Consider the following 24,053-nt stretch of genomic DNA (forward strand, 5'->3'; position numbering starts at 1 on the left):
ATAAAAAATACATTAGCTATTGAAAAAAAAATGTCAACTTAAAATACTGCGAGTTGGTACCACAAATAATCAAATAATGGTTTTTAAGTGACATTGTTCAAATTGGCTCCGGTTAAATTTACTGTCAAAAACTTTAGAGTTTTTAGGAACACCCTACCGAAAATACTTATAAAAAAATACATGAGTTATTGAAAAAAATATGTCTCGTTAAAATACTGAGTTGGTGCCACAAATAATCAAATAATGGTTTTTAAGTGACATTGTTCAACTTGGCTCCGGTCAAATTTACTGTCGAAAACGTATTTTTAACATTCTACGGGCATTTAAAGCGAGCGAAAATTCGATAAAAGGCATCATTTTTTAACCGTTGCTAATTTTTTTATACGGCGAATATTTTTGCAAACAAAAAAAAATATTCTTGATTTATTGAAAGTAATTTTATCGTGTGTTTCTGTTTGTACGAAATTCGTAATAAACGCTTCAATTTGATTATTTTACTTTATTTTTTCAAAGCATATTTCCTGTTTTTTTACTGGATGGTCGATTTAGCTTTCATTGACTTACTAATTTGCTTAAGCCAAAAGAATCATTCAGGAATTATTTCAGGAATGTTTTTATTTTTTAGGTCCATATAAAACAACAGATGAAATGTGTGTCGCTGTCAACAATTTAGAATATGTGAGAAGATCTCTGGCAGAATTCGGCGAAGATATAAAGTAAGTAATCATTTTAAACCATTTTAGGTCATTTTTTTACAAACATATTTCAATACTGACATTAATTTATTATTTTTCTTCTTGTTTGTTTTTTTCTCTTCAATTTGTAGTTTCAGCTAAGTTATAAAAGTTAAAAAAATAATCCTTTGTGTTCAAAAATTTAATTCTGATAACAAAATTTTGAAATAAAAAAGATTTCTTCAGTCGTGTCAACGATCAAAATATCGTGCTACATATGTATAGAAAAATCAGCAAAATAATTGAAAAGAGCAAAGCAGTACACAACGGATTCCTGGTTCCAACCCTAATGTATGGAAGCGGATTGGACTAAATGCAGTCGAAATGCGATCCCTCAGACGAATGTACGGCAAAGCAATGTATTATAGATGTCTGAATGGTAAACTAAAATTAAGAAAAGTGTTTTGAGATGGTTTGGACATGTGGAACGAATGAGCGAGGAAAGAATGGAAAAACAAATTTTTGAGGCAAATGTACTTGGAAAAAGCGCAGAGAAAAACCGAGGAGAACTTGACATGATCAAGTATGTCAAATACTTGAAAGGGGCTGGGTCAAGTGTCGTGGGTATGTATAAGGAGATGCGAAAATGTGGAAGAGGTAAAGAATGTAAAGGCAGAGTGGTATAGTGCTCTATTTTCTCTGCCTACCACTACGGGGAAGTGGCATAATGGTTGGTTCGTTATGAATATTTTGTTTGCTTACACACATATTAGTCAAAATCTTCCAAACTGCCATTTGTAGTATACATATGTAACTTTTTAAATCTGCCCCACCGCAATCCTCTGGGATTCTGTATGGGATCTGCTCATACAGAAGCATCGAGGCTTCCTAACAGACCTTCTCTAATGTAGTATGTGTAATGTGAATGTTGATCAGGCCTGATCAAGCGGCAGACTGCGAGCGTGCTCGGGTGCTGGACACGGCCCTGCAGGCGCTGGAGTCGCGCGCGGCCCAAGTGCTATCCCGCGTGGCCCCGCAGATGGAAGCCCCCCTCCGGAAGGCCATATTCCACCTGGCCTGGTCGCCCGACTCCCTTCCCACGGTTCAGGTAAAAATACCACTTCACGTCAAGCGTATGTAACGCTCATCAGCCAATACAGGACGGTAAGCCCAGTAAATGCCCAGATTTACATATTCATATATGAAGATGCTTCATCTCTGTTGCGAGATCTAATATTTCTCGCCCTCACAGCGCTAATCTTTCTTAAAAACATTAAGCAGAAGAAGAAGAATCGCCCTCAATACACTCTCTTTATCATCCATCGGTCACTTTGTGATGAACGATCATCATAAGGAGAGTAAATTTATTATAATGAACGAATGATGGATGATAAGGAGAGTGTTATATTACCATACCATAAAGTTAAGAATGCTTTTAATAAACAAAAAATATACTGTTCGAATTATTTACCACTAGTTTGACTAATGTGTATCACGAGAATTTTTCCCTTTATCTAATTTTGATGTAATTTTGTATTACAATTTCAAAACGCCGTTGTACCCTTAATACCTTATTTTCGCATAAAATAATCATAATCTCAGCTTGATTTGAAAATAAATAGTGTATTTACAAATATCTATTCTTACTCTAACTCTTATCCGCCCCCCATCATGCATCGGGCAAAGCATCATTTACGAGTGTAAGCAGTACTATCTTGATCGTTAAATACACAAAGGAAAGGTGATTGTACTTATGTGCTTAGAAAGGAGAAGAAAGTGCTATTGCACCTAATCATAAAAGGCCAAATAGAGGGTTGACGAGGTGTGGGCAGAAGGCAGATCTCCTGGCTCCGGAATATACGAGATAGGACGGGGATCAGGACCGTCAATGCACTATTTAGAGCTGCCCAAGACAAGGACAATTACTCTGAGGTGATAGTCGAGATGTTGACCCTGACAACCCTGGCACCCTGATATAATACCCACAGAATGAGAAAAAAGTGATCAGCCTACGCTTCAGGTATCTCTTCTTCTCCGTCTTAGTCCTCATTACTTAGGGTTGTGACCCTTGTCGAAGCAATGACTCTTCTCCAGTTATCCCTTGACTGCGCTGCATGCGCTCCAACCACCGAGGTGACTGCTGCTGCTGTAACTTGATCGGTCCATCGTGTGGGGATTTTCCTCTTCCCCTCTTCCCCTCCAGGCTACCGATCACAACCAATCATTCCAGGCTATCCTCATTTCCACGTGCAACGTGTCCAAAAAACTGAAGAATCTGTCGTGTCCAGACATTGGCCAGAGTCAAGCCAGGTATCAGTCCTTGGAAATAGTAAATTGAAAACTCTCTTTATTATAAATACCCTTTGAATCTGACTTGGGACCTCTAGCACTGTAGCTAAACGCGATGATCACTACATTATGAAGGCAGACAATTAATAAATAATATTGAATAAAATTCCAGGCCATCACTCCTCTGCTGGAGTACTTGGACGTGCACCTGGCCACGCTGAACGCCATGCTGCTGCCGCGCAACTTCCTGCGCGTGCTGGGCGGCGTGTGGGCGGGCGCCGTGCGCGGGCTCGCGGCGCAAGTGGACGCTCCAGCCCAGGACCGCCCGCCTGTCTTCCACGACCGGCTCCAGGAGGCGTTGGACATTCTCACCGACTTCTTCCACGCTGAGGGCAAAGGTTACTCTATCTTCTTCTTACTTGAACTTAGTTATCATCACATCTTACTAGACTAAATAGATTGTGGTCATTTTCCACCAATTCAATCTCTAAGGTTCTTAAACTAGGAGGTCTTCCAGGTCATCTAATTTTGTACTTTGCACATGACCGGAGTACTGGTTTGAAACCTCGAGTATCCTACCCATTGCTTCCATTCTCCATTTTCATTCCCCTATAGCAATAGTGTAAACCCCTATAGCAATAGTGTATCACCTGCATCATATAAATCTTTTTGATGCACTATATGCTCCTTTACGCACACATATATACAATATCGTGCCTTATGCAACACTATAAGTTTGTATGTTGCCTAATATTGTAGGTAATGTTATTTTTCTTTTTGTTCGTATTTTTAATAACCAAATTCAACTTGTACTTGGTAAATACCACTATGCATTCAACACGTGTGACACGTTTATTGATGCATTCAACATGTTTGAATAAGAAAAAAGACCAAAGTAACAGAATCGCGGAATGAAAATGGAACTGGGCAGGTCAAGTGGCACGTATGTCTGAGGATAGATAGCATGACAAAGTGCTTGATTAGAGAACAGGATGCAGAAGCGTGGGTAGGCCCCAGACAAGGTGGTCCGATGACATTAAGAAAGTGCACTGTAAAAGAGTCGCGTCTAACAGAAAACTGTGGAAGGCCTCCCTTTGTTCAATACTGGACACAAAAAGAAGGCGTTACAAACAAACAACAACAATCCAACACTGTAAATTGAGTGCGTCGAAATACGTGTCACAATATATTTGAATAAATAGTGGTAAAAGTTCAAATAGATAGATATTACCACAACGTGACTGCTGAATCAATCAATGAAACCCAACATTAAACATCTCCGAACACAAATTCTTTTGGTTTCTGCGCGTACCCAAGATTGTTGTATTTACTTCAGGTCTGGCAATAGCGGAACTGCACTCGGAAGCATACTGTCGAGTGGAGCAGAGATTGCAGTACCACAAGACGCCCACTGAACTGTTGATAGACCTGTTCTATGCCTACAGGCTGCAAGACCAACTCAACACAACTCAAACTCCATTTGGCATTCTTTCAGTTCGGTAAGTGCAATATTTTATGCGAATAATTTGGACGTTTTGTTGGCAAAAATAGCCCTTAGGGGCCATTTTTATAAATCATCTTAAGAATGTACAAAAAATTGTAATCTAATAATTTATTTATTACAAAAAATTTATCTGGCTTGTTATTTGGATTTTAATATTTCATGTTTTCTAATTATTATTTTTTTATAATCTTTATGTTCATTTTCAGTTTTTGTTCTTTTAGTCGCCATTTGTTGTCTAAAAATAAATTTATTGTATTATGCTTATTGTCAATAGAAACGATATTATTACATTTCTTTCTATATCATATATCGCTCACTCCTTTCAATAACGTCATAAATCAAAAAACTTGATTTTTCAGGAGAACGTTTTTAAAGTTTAAAAATAAAATACAATGTTTTAAAAATAAATATCAAGCCATTTATTGAACTTTTTACTGTGCAACAGATCTTTTTAGGTAAAACCTGAATGTTTTTTCTCCATTTGAAAAATATTCAGTGTATTTAAAAAAAAAAATTAAATTATACCTTTTTTTCAAAATGCAAAAACAACAGTTTCTGCCCTGTAGCAGGTAAATATTAAGTAAAAAATATGCCTCTTTTGCTGGGATATAGTACATTTTCTGGGCATTTGGAAATCATGCACAACTGAAAATTGACAATTTTTAATTTATGACGTTCTTGAAAGGAGTGAGCAATATATATTTATATTTATGGAGTCTTTTTTTAAGTGGAATTTTTCTAATTCAGTTTGTTTAATTGTTCTCTTTTAGTGCATACTTTAATCACGATTCACTGTGCGTAGAAGTTCTATCAGCTAGAGACGTCCTTCCATTAGATCCTAATGGGTTCAGTGATCCCTTTGTTATTGTGGAATTACTACCAAGGAGAATATATTCCCACTGTGCTGAACAGCAGACCAACGTTCATAAGGTAAGCCATTAAATACTTCTCATTAATAATTCCGCAACCAACGCAGTATGACCGCCTCGTTAGCTTGTCAACGATAATAATTTGCATATACTAGCTCTGCTTTAGGCAACTCTTCTATTGCATATATATCATATGATTACAATGTGAACAGCTCGTACCAAAAGCAGCGGCCAACTGTGATGTAAAACGATTGTAAGCGTATGACCAAAACTTCTAATGTAAGTTGTATGAGGCTTCAAAGTAAATATATCTATAACTACGTACAACAAAAATAAGAACAAAAACAACAACATAAAGTTTTAATAAATAGATTTGTCAGTTAAATTTGTTAAATTGTCATCCGGAATAAAAAATATATATGAGATAAAAATACATAGTACACACACATTTTTATAATAATATGGATCATTAGGGCAGATAACTAAGTAAAAAAAAAAAATTTTAATACTGTTATTGTAGATTAGACAAAGATTCACAATTTTTTTTTATGTTTATGGTGCAAAAATATGTAAATGCATTTCAACTTCACTTTAAATGTAGTAAAAAGATCCATAATTATAAAATAAGTGGTAACTTATTTCATTGACCTTGACTCCACACTGGAAAGCAAAAATGATTTTTGCTACCTCGAGTCCGCACCCTATTCATCTCTGTAATGTTTTCCAGAAAACTCTGAATCCAATTTTCGACGAGTGCTTCGAGTTCTCGGTGACCTTGGAGCAATGCCTGTCCGAGGGTTCCATGGTGGCCTTCACGGTCATGGACCACGACGTGATCACAGCTAACGACTTCGCAGGAGAGGCCTTCCTGCCTCTCGCCAACATACCCGGAGTGGCCGACAGCTCCTCCAACGTAGACAACTTCCACGGCCTGAAGCAAGTTGACCTGCCTCTTCTGCAGCAGTATGACAGACGTAAGGAGATTCAAATATTTTGATGGAAGATTTTCTGGACAAGTTTGGAAAAAAATCCGCTAGAAAATAATATATGCTGCAAGTGAGATCAATTTCAAAACTGGACCTAAGATAAATGGACTTGGGTCATATCGATTTCACTCATATTGTCCTTATATCCCCGGCTCAACGGAGTGAGTAGTTTCACGGTTGATACATTCACAGATTACTAGGCTTGTCAGTGTGGGTAGTCTCCTATTGGGGCTAGGATCCCCTAGCCTACTAGTTACTAACTTCCCTGCCGATATCACCCTATCATAATATGGTGGTGGATTTTATGCTTTATTTAATATTACCTTAAATGACCCGCTGACAGCGATAGAACATTGAAATCATTAGTAATTATTATAATTTTTGTTTTCAAAATACTTTACCCGATTAATTAAATACTGACATTAGATTAAAATAAAACAAGTTATTACACTTATTGCTTCAAATAAACTCCAATAGCTAATACAGTAGATCCGGAAATGTGGCGGGAGCTTTCAGAGATTACTTACCAAAAAGCTTAAATTCCGGATCGGCGGATATTTAATACACCTTTTTCATATAAATTATGGACTAATGTTTGTATTAAAATTTGTTCCATTGCAGAGCATCCTATCCTGCAAATCCTGGAGTCTCGAATAATGGATCGACAGGCCCTGGAGTTCGTCAAGAAACAGAAGCTAAGATTCGCTCAGTAAGCTTGTGAATGCGCAACGAGTACACATCACCCACTTGACAATCCTATCAATGTCTCCTCGCTTATATTACCAAACTTTTGAGTTTTTCTTTTTTTGATCTTTAACCGAAATTTGCTTTTAAGGCAAATTAATATTTGCGTATTTAATAACAAGCTTACATATTCCCATCCTTTTTAATTAATGACAAGGCACTAGATCCGGCCCTGGTCAAAACTATTTTCTCATTTACGGTTCATGCGACTAAGTACACTGTAAATTATTTTTAATCACTAACTCTTCATTCTCCATTTAATCGATGCTTTTTTCATAATTCATTACATTTTATGATTGGTATAAGTTTTAACCACTGCCTTGAAGATATTAAATATAATACCGCACTACGAGAAAGGTTCATCAACTCTTTATTTAGTTCACTACTACCGCATTCAACGTAATTTAAGAGAAATTTTTAATTAAATTATTAAAATATTGTAAAATATGCCATACCTACTTAATTTGAGTAAATGACCAACTTTGAAACCCGGTTTACTAATAACCATCAATTTAACACTACCAAAATGAGACCACGGCTTGTATATAATATAGAAGGCACTGGTTTTAACCCTATAGCTGTTCTTTGGAACAGATTCGTGAATTCAATGGAGGGTCATCTGGTGGCGGCGTTATTTTATCTCTGTGTGGGAGGTTTTGTCATTAATTATGTCACCATCTAGACAGTGACATCGCACCATCGTCTACCAAGAAAAAAATAACTTCCAACACTAACAGAAAAATTATATATCGATCGAGTTTTATCGCCACGGAAATCATAAATATGTTTGTCCCACCATTTGTTTCCTAAATTAATGTGTATAGTATTAATGGATTTACTTTATAGACATTACTTTTGACTTATTATTTTCTAAGTAGATACTAATTTTTGCTACCAATTCCATTATAACATGCTAACTGCTCAATAAATTATTTGGATGTATCATTATTATAAATAAAAATTATTTATATTTGATTATAATAAAAAGTAGTGTTAATGTGTAACACTTCTAGATTTAAATCATATTATAATATTTATGTGTTCCGCTTGGTGACAATATTAATTATTTATTTATATTTTGTGTAATCTCTAGTCAAGAAATTGTTATAAAATATTAAGGTAAGGGTGCTTACTATCCATTATAAATGGTTCAAAGGCGTAGTATATTGTAAAAACTTGTTAGTGGTAACACAGCACCATTCATTATAAAATTATTAGCGATGTTTAGTTATTATCAACAACAAAAAAGAATAACCAGAATAAATATCCTCTACATTGATGTGATGACTCATTAGTATTTTGGTATATTATAATCAACCCGTACAATGGCCGAGGGCTTGTTGGCCATATTTCTTGGCTTGACGCGATATGAAATAAATGAGTAATCTGCACTATTTTCATACAAAGTGGAAAGGTTCACTGGACAAAAAGTAGTCTCAACCGATCATAAGAAGAAAAAGACCTTGAGTGACTTGTACCATTGAATATGAACATCCCAATTGTACTATTTACTTTTGTATAGTTTTCAATATAATACATAATTATAATAATACACATAAGTGTATTTCATCAAAGCCATCAAGAAGATATCCAAAAGGGATGTAGTCTACATCATGTAGAAGTTTTCGACAAGGAAATTATGAAGTTTTTTACCTTTTAAGGGTTTATAACTTGTAAATCTATGACTTAAATTTCCACATTCCCTACTCAAAAGCTTCTTTATCCCTTGGATATATCTATAAAATTTTGATAATAATGCACCAGGGGTTAAATCATAGAGTACTCTAAGGTTTAAATTTAGTATTTGTATACTTGTAAGATTTGGACTGTACTTTTTAAAAATATGATCTATTCTTGATTTAACCTTATTTTGATCACCCTTACCTTATGTACTTACATACATATATTTGAGCCTGTATTTATTCATTGTTCAATTGGTATAACTAAGAACCTAGGGGGCTTTTGATATTATATACATCTCTCGGACAACATATCTCAAGACTGAAGATTTAAATCAAATAATAGTAAACATCTCGAATCAACTTCAATTTGCTTATATGAAAATGCTATAAGTGCTATCGAGTGTAGCTTCGGCTGTGTGGCACGTAGCGCCGTCCTGTTGAAACCAAATGTTGCCAATATCCTCCTCTTCAATTTTTGTGAACAAAAATCCGTTCAACATGGCCCGATAACGATCGCCATTGACTGTAACGGCCACTCCTTGCTCATTTTCAAAGAAAAATGGCCCAATTATGCCTCTGGACCAAAATCCGCACCAAACAGTGACTCGTTTTGGGTGTACCGGCTTTTCAATGTATGCGTGCGGGTTTTCTGTGCCCCAAATACGACAATTTTGCTTGTTTACATACCCGCCAAGATCAAAATGAGCTTCATCCGAAAAGATGATTTTTTTGGCAAAATCGGCATCTTCTGTAAGTCGATCGCAGGCCCACTCAGCGAAGCGAAAACGCATTGCATGGTCAGTTGGCTTCAACTCCTGAACCAATTGGACTTTGTATGGCGTCATACCAAGGTCTTTATGCAAAATTCGTCTCAATGATGTCTCCGAAATGTTCAATTGTTGAGAACGACGGTGAATTGATGTTGATGGCGCTTCACGCACACTTTCTGCCACAACATCGATATTCTCGGGTGTACGCACTGTTTTTGGCTTTTCACGCTTTGGTTTATCGATGAGGATGCCAGTTTCTTTCACTTTTTTCACAAGATAACGAACATACGGAGCTGACGGTGCTTCTCTTCTTCCAAAAACCGTACGCAATTTTCGCACACATTCTGCAACATTACCATGATTTTCAAAGTAATGTCGCAATATTTCCCAGCGTTGTTCAAGCGTATACACAACCATATTCGCTCAGCGGAAGGATAAAACTAATTATCTGTCAAATCAGACATGAGCTAAGTGTTACCATTCACGAAATAAGCACTAGTTGAAAAAAAAAACTTTAGATGGCGGACCCTATAGTATAACTTAATTTTTATAAAATCGCTTTGTATACTGTAGAAATGTATTTTGTCAGACCTTTTCCATTAACTGTAATCTTGTGTGACCAATTTCCTACTCGATCAATGTATGTTATGATTACATATTTGTTTTCAGAATAATGTTAACATTTCACTAATGCATATTAATAACAGGGTTATCAAATCATTATTTAAAAATCATATTATAAAATCAATATTTATATTTTTTTGAACTGCACACATTGTACACTTTAATTTTTGCATTCTGATAGAATGTGAATTTTCAACCAAAAAGAAATCGCTTAATTCCACAATGTAAAATAAATAGTTTTAATTTTCTAGCATTCTCTAATATGTGTATTCATAAAGAATTTTGAATGCAAATACTGATAATTAACTTCACGATGATCAATAGTGAATATTAAAATTGTGTATCTCTTAAGCTATCCAACGACAGGTCATAACTCTTGTAAATGCCTAAAAGACTTCCATTTTCCCTACCCACAAAATTGTTTCATCTTCGCAAGTCATCAATAATAAACCTATGAAATTTCAATAATATTTACAGTATTTTTTGTTCAATTTCTTAAAATAAGATGTATATAAATAATATAAACTACTTAATAAATTACAATTGTATTTAAGTATACGTAGGTCACATTTTCATTATTCAGATTGATGAAAACGGTTGCACCATATTTAAAATTTGACAAATTTATTGTATTTATAATTGCAAAAAAATCATTTTGAGGTATTTTCATATGTAATTGTAATATAATTTCATACTTAAACTAAAGGCACTGTGGAAAAAAAAATCATAAATTCAAACAATGTAGGAAATCAAACATTGGACTTCATACATAATGTAACATAAATGTAGTGTTGACAGCGGGAAAATGATCCAGCTCAGAATTTAAAGCGTCTAAGATCTTTTTAAATGATATAATGAACTATATTTTTCATGTAAAACACTATCTTATCATGTATTTTATAAAAAACCAAAACATTATTGTACATGAATAACCGGAATCCATTTTGTATTTTCAGATTCCGGAATCTTAACTTTCAATATGTATAGATATCCCTAAAAACAAGACATTTTCCAAAAATCTTGGCTGTGACGGCAGTTCAAGATATTTAACACTGTAACATCTGTATTATAACTGAGTTCGCGATATATACAATGGTTTATTAGATATGGTCAATATACTAAGTTTATTAAATTCTTGGTGTTTTATAGAAATTCGTAATAATAAAAACAATAACAAAAGCGTTTCTTTACCATGGCATCATACATGTACTTCTTACATACTATTACTGATAAAATAAATTGAAATACATATAATTTTGGATTTGTTATCGTATTCTTCTAACTCTCCTCTACACTAGGTGGTACATGGGGCATTGCATCATATCAATGCAGTGTTATATAGAAATCATGTTGTCTCAAAACGGGGGATCAAATAAACCAAGTACATCCGGTCATCAGTATCAATCGACCATGTCGGTGCCATGGTGCCAAAACCCGGCTTGAATCATGAAATCGTTGTTACAACTTATATTTGAGAGTTTTCAAGTTATTTCAAAAATACTTATCTAAAATCGAACAGTATATTGTAATAAACAAATAGAACTTTGCTAGAATACAAAAATAAATTATGTACTAAATAAATATATTATTATCATGTAGGTTTACTAAATATTTGCTAATTAAAGGGAAAGCAAAATTTAGAAAACGACTATCTATCATATCTTCTCAAACACTTCACTTGAAAAGTTTTATATGTAAATATAACAAGTTAAATATATAATACATAAATATTTAATTGTTTTTTAGGTTATTTAATTTAAGAAATCATAATAATTAATATAAATGTAATAGATGTGATCTGATTATCGTTAGGAAATATTTCATTCTATATTCACTTTTGACTTCTTGTCCACAATACGAGCTTGCAATTACTGACATAACTGTACCTTCTCTATACTGTGAAAATATTCTTATGATATCATATTATAGCACCATATTAATGTATAGTAAAAAAATATATATTTGTTTCTTCTAAAGCTTCTAATATCCTACTGTACTGTTTAGACACTTCCATTCTCCGTCTAACAAAATTACTAAATATTTTATCAGATACCTACATGAATTCATGAATAGTTTTTGCTCAAAATTATAGAGGAATCATTATGAAATACATATCAGGAATTCTCACATAATAACTGTTCGTACTAACAACTTACGACTGTTGTCGTATGCCTACCAATACTACCCTCAGGATTGAGTGTACCATTGAAACAGCACCGTCAACATGCAAAAGCTCTACTGATTCCGTGGATACCTCATATGCTTTCTACACCTTCCAGAGTGTTGGCATGTCGGACTACGCCTTCTCATTATTCTTTTCATATTATTTCCAATTACATTTAATGTGTGACAATGATTATGAAAAAACGCTACTCGGCATACCAGGGAAGGTGCTAGTCTACAAAGTTTTACAGAGAATTTGGATCCTCATTATTTAGGTACTCTGAGAAAACCAGTCAGATTCATACCTGGCTAAAATATGCTTTGTCCTACAGGAGAGTCAGAAATTGAATATTTCTCTGGCATCGTGTTTAATATGAATCCAGTATAAAATATTCAATTTAAAGGAAATATGTATCTACATACTTAAAATTCAAAATCAGTAATACAGTATTTCTTTTGTGATACTGTCTTAATATTGGAAATACCACTTAACTCTTGCTTTATTGATAAACAAGCTCACCACTTTGTTACATTTTAGAAATTATTCTATCTTCTTATAGTACCATCTTAGGAAATGGTCGGAGGTTGGTTACCATTATCATAATAAGAATATATATGTAAATAAATATAATATTCTTTTTCCTATAACGCAAATGATGAATATTTTGTGTTTATGTATGCTGGTGCAGGGATTGTTCTGACGATGAAAGAAAAGAGGTGCATTGGCAGTAGACAAAAATCTCAATAATTGGTTATTTACTAACATTTTTATATTTAAATTATTCATGAAAGTCAATTATTGATAAGGCGTATAAATTATCTACCATGTCACTTCTAGCGATGATAATCCACTACCATGTATTTTGCTTTATAATAATTATTATTATAATTTTCAATTCATGTAGGTTTTATATACATATTTATTGCCTTGATGTAGTTTCACAATCTTGGCCTATATACTAAACACATTTTTTACTTCCATATAATGTTTTTTGTAAAGTGTCAAGAAAACAACATGTGCAAATTATATCCCTTATAATATCAAAAGATAACATTATATTCATATTTATTCAATATGGACATCCTTCGCTCATAAATGTGATGCATATTTTTTAGTGAACTATTTGTCCACGGATTGAGGAATCATTTTAAACTCCCATAAGTATAATATATTCATATTTACTTTATTTTATTAATATATGTTATAAAATAGTAGTTTTTTGTTCTTACTCTTATCCTCACCCAACGGTCCAAAGTATTAGATTGACATAATTTCAACTTGATCTTTGATTATAACATATGAAATCAAGACGACCAGTCTCGCGCTTCAGTACCAGTCAATAAGTATTAAAGTGAACTATCTCCTTTATTTATTTTTACCCCCCTGGAAAACGATACTCCAGCACGGTAGCCAAATGTGCTAACCACTCAACTATGAAAACAGATCGGAATATGTTTCAGTTTAGTTAAATTGAAAATCATCATACCGTGGATATGTATACAGTAAGAACATAGGTAATCATTATAAAGCAGGAGAAAAATAACAAGATTTTTATGTTACTATAGTCTGTCCAATTACTATTAAATCAACAGCGGCATTGCTTTTATATTTTATTTATGTATCTGGGTGCAGTGGTGGGATTCAGTCGGTTCGCACCGGTTCGCTAGAACTGGTGCGAACCGACTGAATCCCCTTAAAACTTCAGAGTTCGCCCAATCGGTTCTTAACCCTTTGTTATCAGACGATATTCCGATTGAGATCATGTATCGGAGCACGCTTATTTTGTAAAAATATTTGAACCTCACGAAGAGAAAAATATTGGAAAGATGAAAAAAAATTGTGGAAAAATTCAATTAAGTTATTGCACTTAGTAAAAAGAATATCGTGAAAGATATACGCTTCAGCAACATGAGCATTCTCAGCTGTAATATGAATGTTCTGTTTATGTACAGAATAAAAAACAAATAAATGAATTAATGTTCTAACTATTTTTTTATAAGGGTGAACCGGTTTTTGAAAATTTTGAATCCCATCACTGCTGGGTGGCATTACGAATTCTATATCTATTAGACATAGCCAATCATACATAAAAACTGAATTTAAATAATGACATTTTCAAAAGTTCCAATCAGTTCACAAATTTGATTGCATGTTGCATAATTCTAGCTCCTAATTTATTTATAATTTGGCATCAAAAACTTTAGCTAGAAAGAAATAAAAACCCAGAAAAAGTAATGAATACCATCTCAAATGGGTGAGAAATAGTACCAAAATGCTAATTTGCTAAATTTTTAAACAGGAAGTTAATATGATGTAGCAATAAAAAATAATGTGTGGGTATTTCTATTTCTTCATACTATACCTATGCATATATTATGCGTCAATATTATACAAACATAACTACATGACTCATATTCCTTGAGGTCTCCATTGCAAAATAAATACACAATTAAAAATGTGTATTTTTTTGTTACTTTTCATCTTGTATTTCAATGGATTTTTATTTTAAATGGACAGACTAAATATTTTTTAAGGATTATAATATCACAATAACCAGGCCGTTATATCTTAATACTGTAATCATGACATCTTTTTATTTTTATTTGAGAGATTGATATTATTTCACTATTTTCAACTACATATAATTATAGCCGTGACCAAATAAAAAAAAATGTTGTAAATAAAATTATGAATGTTTATGCTTAATCAATAATTATATAAAATATATAAATTATCGAATGTAATAATCACAAAACATTGTTTTATTATGATTATGTATTTTTTCTTATACCCTTATACAAACCTAATAATGCAGATATATTATGAAAAATACATTTGTATTAAAGGAAATAAGTAAAGAAGTTCTGAGTAAAGTACTATACCTCTTTGATGGGAAAATATCAGAAATGGAACAAAAGGTCAGGCATTATGTTGTAATGTAAATGACAGCCCATCTTATTCAATTGAGTTTTCTGCTGTTTTCTTACCACAGTTGCAGATGCGGAGAAGTTCAAGTGAATAGGCCACAACCGATTATCCTAATCCTCACATTTTTTTAAAAGGTATTACTCACAAAGCTTCTACATTTTACGGGCTTGTCTGAAGGTAGGATAGTAAGGATAGAGAAGGTAAATGTGAAAAATACATCATAAACACCCAGACCAATTGAAAATCAATTATTTTATAACTTATTTTGCAATTGGCAGGAATTGAACCCGCGACGCCAGTTTTGCAATTAAGCATCTACCCAATGACGCCATGGCGCTTATCTTAAACATCTTTTTACTGAATATTAAACATACAATATTTATTATATTAAGATATGTATCGCCTACTTTTAAAATCCACCAGATCCATGTAAGTTGATACAAAAAATGTAAAATTCTCCGGGTAATGTTTATGTTCAAAAATTTTTCTTTAGATAAAATATTATGAAATAGAGAATTTTCCCATTTTTCATATTTTTTTCAGTCACTTGGATGTTAGGTAATTCCAAGAAAAAAACTTTTGCGCTCACAAATCAACCCGTTGAAATGATGATACGTTTCTTGCATATACCTAAATTGCTATTAGTTTCTATAGCTAAAGGGTTGAATAAAAAAAAATATATAGCCCCTACAACCCAATAAATATACAGAATATGCGAATTTTAGTCTTATAGTTTCTGACGGAAAGGTTATTCTTGCGTATATAAAAAGTATATATTGGAGCTTTAACTCCTAAAGTGACATTTAATTCCATAGAAAATATAAAATAAATAAACCGCACGACTGATTGCGCCACAGACTAACTATTCACAGCTATTCACAGACTAACTATTTATATAAAGACCGCCAACTACCTCGATTGCGCCGCGTACAAAATTGGAAAAACGTGTGGGACAGATTCAGTAATTTGTTGTAGCTCGGTAAATACAAGATTTTTCGCAAAAGAACTTGAATTTCAACCTCATCTGCGAGTGTCCAGTGTCAACAGTGGAGAAAATGGGGGACACCAAGAAACGTGCTTACAATAAAGGAAGAAATAATTACTATTCTCAGTCTCAAAAGAAAAAGAAATCCTTGTCTCTCGAGTCAGGCATGAAAGGATTCTTTTGCACCTGTAATTTCCAAGAGAACAATTGCGTCCGTGAGGCTTATAACCTATTGAATGAGTATGCTGACAAATTATATGGCCCCGAAGAGACTAAATCCGACATTACCCCTGCAGCCGGCGATGAAGTTCAAGAAATCGAAGAACCAGATATCTGCGATGTATTAGAAAAACAAATAGCGGAACTTAAATCGACTGAGAAGAAGTTTAATAGGTTTCAATCCGTGCATACATCTGTAACTAATTGTATATTTATAAAGGCCGACATAGAAGATCCCATAAAACTCGGTCATTCTATAGTCGAAGATATTGCTTCTACAAAAATTCAGAAGACCAGGTTTTTGCTCAGACTTGTTCCCATAGAAGCTACGTGCAGCACAAAACTCGATGACATCGTTTCCACAGCCGGTAAACTGTTTGACAAACACTTTTTATGTGATCCGACCACATTTTCTATTGTATTCAATAAACGTTACAATAATTCAGTCTCGAGGGATGTAATTATCAAAGAGTTGGCAGAACTAATTGTATCTAAAAATCCCAGCCACAAAGCTGATCTTACAAAGCCGAAATTATCCGTCATCGTGGAAATAATTAAAGGAAACTGCCTTCTCGGAGTAGTGGAAAACTATTACCAATACAAAAAATATAACCTCTTCGAATTGTGTGTAAATCCAGAAGATAAAAAGAAAGATAGCGGAGATGCAAAAAAGAAAGATGATGGAGATGAAAGGAAAGGAGAAATAGAAACAACGGAAAATCTCACAGGCATTCCACAGGAGGGAAATCGTGATGACCATATTGAAATTCCAGAAGGCGAAAAAATGGAATAAATCAGATATTTTTTGGATTATTACATTCTTTATAAATTCCTCTCAATTATTATTTAAATGAACAGAGTTTGCTATTATTTTTCTTTATTCAAAGTAAACTTATCAGACTATTTTGTTTTTTTGTCTTTATTATTTTATTAATAATGAGGGTTATAATTTCATATTTTTGAAGGAACCCATAAAGAACTGTTAAGTGCTTTGTTTCCATCTTCACACATTGTCTTGTATAAAAATATATTGTGACACTCTCTTGTTTTAAATTATATTTCTTATAATATAAAAATTGTTTAAGTTTCTTGTTACATGTTTAGTGCAGTGGTCAGCGCATTTGGATAACCCGAATGGCTAACTGGAGTACAGGAGTGATCAGCATGCCTTTATTTTAAGAGAAATAAAGCTATGATATATCAGTTTTAAGCAGTGCCATTGAGTGCCGATGAATGTAAAACCAAACTATCGAAAACCTTACATCGGCAAGATCTACTAATGATTTTATCTTCAGTGGTTGCAGTTTTTGGCTGTCCCAAACATTCATCGTCATCTTAACTGGCACGTCCACGTTTAAATTCTGCTGCCCAAAATGTTACAATGGTAAATGATGGAAAAGAGTCTCCGTACACAGCGTCTAACTCATCTTTAATTTGCAGAGACGTGTTGCCTTTCAAAAACAAATATTTAATGACTGCTAGAAACTCATTTTTTTCCATTTTTGAAAAAACACGGCGACTCACTCAAACGACTGTCAAAAAATAACTGTCCGTTCAAAGTGATCAAAATTTTGGTTAGTATGTACCTTTCAAAACATGCCCAAACGCATGATCAAATTTTTATTATCTTCATGTTGAGGTCGGAAATTTTTCAGACTGCCGCCACAAAAAATTAAGGCTCTGAAATTTGGGAGGATAGGATCTCGGGAAAATATGTCATATTCAGGGAGGAAAAAAAAGAATCAATGCATAATTTATTTATTTGCTTAAATTTTATCCAAAAATTTGCTCATACAATTTTGAACTGTCAATAATATAAATAATTCTGATACATAGAAATTTCAGGTGCTTTGGCTACAAACTAACATAAAAATGTTGACAAAAGAAACACAAATTGGTATTTGCCAATGCTGACAAAACAAACTGAAGATCTAACCTAATTGAACGACAGTCTTTATTTATATTGTATTTTACAAAAACTGAATTTCATTAGTCTCTTAGAAATACTACATTTTTATATAGCTAATATGTATATACCTAAATTATTTTTAGTTGCATGACTTCACATACCTAGATCATTAACCCTGTACACACGACAAGCGTGTATCGCTTATGTGAACACCGTGTATCTCAAGCACTCGACTAAAGAATATGTATCTCCGTGTTGACACTTTTATGGATGGATCTAGTAATTGCATACGCGCATCAACTAGACGCACGACTTGCGTGACAGTCACTCTTCATGCGCACAGGGCTAACTTGTTACAAAATAACACAATGGTCAACTCAATAATTAAATACGCATAGCTCATGATGTCCTTTGAAATTCGGATGTTTAAATAAACAAGTCAAATCTAGCACCATAAGATTGGCCTTTACATTTTTTTTAATGACCGTTAATCCATTCTTTAAAAGTAACAAAAAAATTGAATGAATATGTTATGAAAACTTTTATCTAATTATAATAAAAAGAATTATACTTCAAAATTTTTATTGCAAATGGAATTTATGTAATTGATGATTGATTTTTATGTATGTATAAAATTATAACATTTATAGTTTTCTTTAGAGTTACTCAGTATGCTTTTTTTTATACGTAACCAAAATGCATAATAAGGTGGATTAAGACTAGATATCATTTCCTACTGCGCTTTTCAGACATCTTTATTTGACAAAATCTTCCATTATTTATATATATATATGTATATATATATATATATATATATATATATATATATATATATATATATATATATATATATATAATTTTACAGTGTATGCTTAAAAATATAGATGTTTTAAATAGGTTTTGGGAAATTTTGTCAAGAAATATCTAAATTACGCAACAGTGAACAATATGTTAAACCACCAGTCGGTGAAGTTTTTCAGCGGAATAAAGCCGAACCCTTCTAAGTTTTCCCACCTCAACTACTTTATAATATTGTTCACCATTATTGCTTTCATGGTTAGGAATTGCTTTCACATTGAAATAATGCAAAAATAATAACAGCAACTAGAAGTTGATATTAATTAAAACACTATAATGTAGTTGAAACTATTACATACTTTTTATTAAATATAATTTATTTGCTTTCAATCAACTAGATAATTGAGAGAACAATTCAAAAAGCCTTTATTTTTACTCGATTAATAATACATACATAAGGCAAAATCGTTAGTTCTGAAGTTGTTTATATATTTATTATTAAACTACACACAGTCAATTGACTGTCAAATTTAAAATGAAGAAAGTGTAAATTTAAAAAAAAAATCATCGAGTCAATGATGCAGAATTACCATACATATTTACATTATTTATTTTATAAGAAAAAAACATAATTTATAAAGTACCAAAAAATAATAAGGACAAAACTAGAATACTTAATTATATTTACACATCACTATACAAATTGCAAGTTACTTTATTATCAATCCCACCGATAGCAATAATTTTACATTTTTAAATATTTACACCTTAAAAAAAAACAATACGTACGGACAGACTTATATGGAATAAAACTAAAAAGATATTAAACGTAGGCTTTTAGAGTAGTATCTAAAAACGCTACAAACTTATTTTAAGTTATGCGGTTAGCAACGTGTCCGTAAAATCGGCACGTGAATATTTTATTAGACAATTAAGCTACCTACAAACCATATTCAAATTTTGTATCACTATGACTAATTATTGTAATATTAAATTCAAGCTTTCATTACAAAGGAGGGCGGAATTCGCACCATATAATGGCATACTTCATTGAATGGATTTAATTTCACGAAATACAATAATATTATTCCGGTGGGTTAGCATATGGTTATATATTTTTTGCAATACTGTCTATATAAATTTTTCACAATAGAGTTTATTCATCATTGATCATTAAAGCCTATTTCTTTGATTTTGATGTAAAACATTAAAAATATTCACATTTAAACGAAAGATTATAAAACACGCGTGACGGAGAGACACTGCAATGGCGTGACAAACGCAGGAAATAAGAAATGCTTTATCACCTGCTCAGCTGTACAACATACGTAACTTAACAGACACATAACGCGGTAAAATAACATTTTGATAATATTTTTAAATATCTATCTGTATTTTATACAAACCATTATAGAAAATTTGACAATGTCAAATATTACACTGCCAGTTGATGAAAATGTTTAAAAATTGCATTTCAGTTCTATTGATTTATTTTGATTATTTAGATAGGTATAATAAATGCTGGTGTTAATTAATTAAAATTGTAGGAACAAAATTACAGTAGGAACATTTTATAAAATGAAGATAATTTTGAAATTGTGATATTTAAAGTTATTTCGGATCTAATGCCCCAAATATATAGAGAGGATAACTAAAAAAGTTTTTTCGTTGCTATTTGAACCATATTTACTATAAAGAATTTTTTTTTAAATAGTGAATAAGTTGGCAACCTGTGATTAAGATGAATTGTGGCGTAATTACTATTTTAAACATTAATTCTAACTGTTAAGAAAAAGGAAAACAAATAAAGCAGTGAAATTCTTTGCCAAAATAAAATCTACAGAAGAATATTTGTTTTAATTCAATATTTAGTAGAAGCTAATGGCAAGCAATTTAGTGTAAAAACATTCCCTAGACTGGAATTATAAATGTATCTATAATTCTGAGCCCCATCTGCACCCAAAAGGTCTTAATAATTAATATCTGAAGGGTGACCAGTCCTGCGCTCCAGATTCTTGGATAAAGAAGTAGGATATATTTTATGGGATGCAGGTGATGAGTGTAGGAGCTCAGGGTGAAGCGCATAATTGTGATTTAGGAAAGCAAATCAGAAGGTACAATAGAGGAAGAAATGAAAATGGCAGTAATGGCGATAGCACTCAGGGTTCCATATCCACAGTATAAGTTATAACTGCTAATATGTAGGTAAATTTAACATTACTTCTATCTGGAAAAAAACACTACCCATTTTATTTTATTAATAGTACTTTCTGGCTATACAGATCAACAACCAATTTAAAGATACAATACATATCTTACAGCATTCATAATTCCAGCCCTGATATTTTTATAACAACATGGAATGGGTTTGTATTAACAGAAAAATAAAACATACATACATCAATGGTAGAAAGAAAAAAGGGCGTAATAGTATTTTAAGAACCTCTAATCGATTTTCAAAAAAAATATAGCGCAATAAAGATTGACATTGTATGTATTTTGTAACAAATAATACTACTGAAAGTTAATTTTACTAAGGGATTATGAGACAAAAAACTGAATATATATATGTATTTATATAAATTATATTACTATTGCAGAACAAGGGCTTAAGTAGATAGCAATTTAGGTTTAAGATAAATCCTTGCAAAAGTGATACAACAATGATGTAAATCAACTTGACAATGGAGCAGTACAATAAGTAAAATCCTTATCGCTCTGAGGTTGAATATAATTAACATAATTTATACCTGAATGCCGCTTACGCCGTTTTCACTTTCCAGCATTAATTTCTTAGTGTTACTGCTGTGATAATATTAAGAAAAATAAATGCATCAGTCATATTCCTATTCATTACGACAAACCACTTACAGGTTTACATATTAAATGGTTAATGTGACATGAAGTAATCTGAGTAAAAATGATAATATATATGACAGCCAAAAGGTAATAATGGTTAATATTTAAAATGAAGGCAAAAACCATAGGGGTCAGAGTAATAAATGGTTGAAAAATGAATTGAGTATACAGTAACATTTGCTTGATAATTATTTTCAAAATACCAGAGATTCGAGTAAAAAAAATAAATGACATGGTAATCTGTTAGAAACTAATTCAAGTAGCTTTGTATGTATAAACAAAATAAGATTTTTTTCTTTTTTAAAAGCACAAAATTGTCACCCGAACTTCTATGGTCTTCAGACCGTCAAGTATAATCTAATAGAACACTAATGAAGTATTGTGAAAATAAAATAGTAAAAATTGTACATTAATAATTTTTTAATGGATTCATACACTAAAACTTTATATTGCTGTCTCACTTTTTAAATAAAATTTTAGATAATAAGTTAAAAATTAAAACAATAAGAAGCCAGTCAGTTCTCTTATTAATTTAAGATGCCAGTGCACAAAAAAATATTTTTAAATATAAGTTATGTTACGGCAAAACCTAGTCAATTCAAAATTAAGGGACCACAACTTTAAAAAAATAATTAAGCAATTTTGTTTTTTTTTAAATATAAACTGATGTGCACCGATGTTTCTCAAGTATTTCGTATTTTTTAAACAACAAAAAATCAGTTAATGGAATCAGAAATGAAGTTCGATTTTTTTCCAAATATAAAACATTTGTTTTTTTCTAGATTTTGTTTTTAGTATTTTTATCCCATTTTCTCTTTTTTGAAATCTTTTACAGTATATAATAATCATATAGACTTTCCTGCAAAAGGGTACGTCTTCGAGCCAATAGACTAAAAACTCGGTAAGTAATTAAATATTTACAAAGAAATCAAAATAAAAAGTTGTTTTTATTTTTGTTAGAATAAATGAAGGAAAAATTTTAATGAATTTTATATGTTAGCAATGTCTATGGTTCTTCCTTTTGATACATATTGGTTTTATAATAAATTTAAAAACTAAATATTGCACATACAAGCATTGATTTTTTTCTTCGATAATTATTATTTAAAGTTCATTTTAGTCAGTACAGGTAAATATATTTCATTGATTGATTCGGTTGTCAATTTGTGGTAATATCTATTCATTTTAAAATTCACAATTTACTTTGAAAATATCACTTTTTTGTTTTCACATTGTTGAATACTATAATATGCTTTTCCAATTTTGTTGTTGACTGGCTCCTTTCTGCATAATACCCGTAAATGTCAACAACTGTACCATCAACAAATTTACAGTGCACAAAAAGGTCTTTTCGAAATAATCCAAAAAATAACGCATTTGAGCTTATCAAAAAATGCTTAAAAAGACCTTATTACTGGTATTTACTAAGTACATAACTGTTAAATTATAAAATTAATTCAGTTTACATTTGTAAAAGGTTGTACTCAAAATATATATAAATTTTTTTAATTTTTATGAAATACATTATTATTGAAAACTGTAAAAATAAAGACAGCTCTAGCCAATAATGATCAACAAAAAAACTTTTCCATAAATGTGTTTTTTATATTTTTTTTATTATTTATACATACATACAAATATAATTTTCCACCAAGAAATGTCAATCTATCAAGTTCTTTTTCTAAATACAATTTTATTTTTTATAAAAACAACATGCAAAAATGTTGAAATTCCAACACTTTTACAACACAGCGACTTTTTGTCATTCAGAATGAATTATCAATTTTGTATACAGAAAAACCTCAAAAATCCAAAATTAAAGGGACCAAAACCTGAAATATATCCATGTTTTCAATTAGAAAATTTATTTAAATAATCGTTTTCAATATAAATAAACTAATGCGAGTCAATGTTTCAGTAGTTTATACTTTGTGTTGACGAATAATAATAAATAGCGGTGAATGAAATCAGTAATTTCAGTAAATTAGAAAAAAGTTTTTCCTTCCGATAATTTAATTTACTGGAAAAATATTTTTTTTGATTCTCAAT

General features: G+C 31.9%; 2 protein-coding genes across 2 annotated transcripts in view; both read left to right on the forward strand.

Annotated features, from left to right (window-relative positions):
* Window positions 1-7,284, forward strand: part of unc-13-4A (BAI1 associated protein 3) — a 110,005-nt gene extending 102,721 nt beyond the window's left edge. Inside the window, exons 16-22 of the mRNA XM_088266626.1 lie at window positions 626-716; window positions 1,611-1,782; window positions 3,136-3,361; window positions 4,300-4,462; window positions 5,238-5,397; window positions 6,064-6,310; window positions 6,944-7,284. Coding sequence (XP_088122752.1) covers window positions 626-716; window positions 1,611-1,782; window positions 3,136-3,361; window positions 4,300-4,462; window positions 5,238-5,397; window positions 6,064-6,310; window positions 6,944-7,035 — 1,151 coding nt within the window. The 3' untranslated portion in view covers window positions 7,036-7,284. The remainder of the gene's footprint in view (window positions 1-625; window positions 717-1,610; window positions 1,783-3,135; window positions 3,362-4,299; window positions 4,463-5,237; window positions 5,398-6,063; window positions 6,311-6,943) is intronic.
* An 8,866-nt stretch (window positions 7,285-16,150) lies between these two features.
* LOC148305483 (THUMP domain-containing protein 1 homolog) lies at window positions 16,151-17,520 on the forward strand. The gene has a single exon (XM_088266608.1). The coding sequence runs from the start codon at window positions 16,290-16,292 to the stop codon at window positions 17,229-17,231; it is 942 nt and encodes a 313-aa protein (XP_088122734.1). The 5' UTR covers window positions 16,151-16,289; the 3' UTR covers window positions 17,232-17,520.
* Window positions 17,521-24,053: the final 6,533 nt, after the last annotated feature.

Source organism: Brachycentrus maculatus, unplaced genomic scaffold, assembly GCF_059751285.1.
Source record: "Brachycentrus maculatus isolate JH-2025_06_01 unplaced genomic scaffold, ASM5975128v1 h1tg000272l, whole genome shotgun sequence".
Taxonomy (NCBI): Eukaryota; Metazoa; Arthropoda; class Insecta; order Trichoptera; family Brachycentridae; genus Brachycentrus; species Brachycentrus maculatus.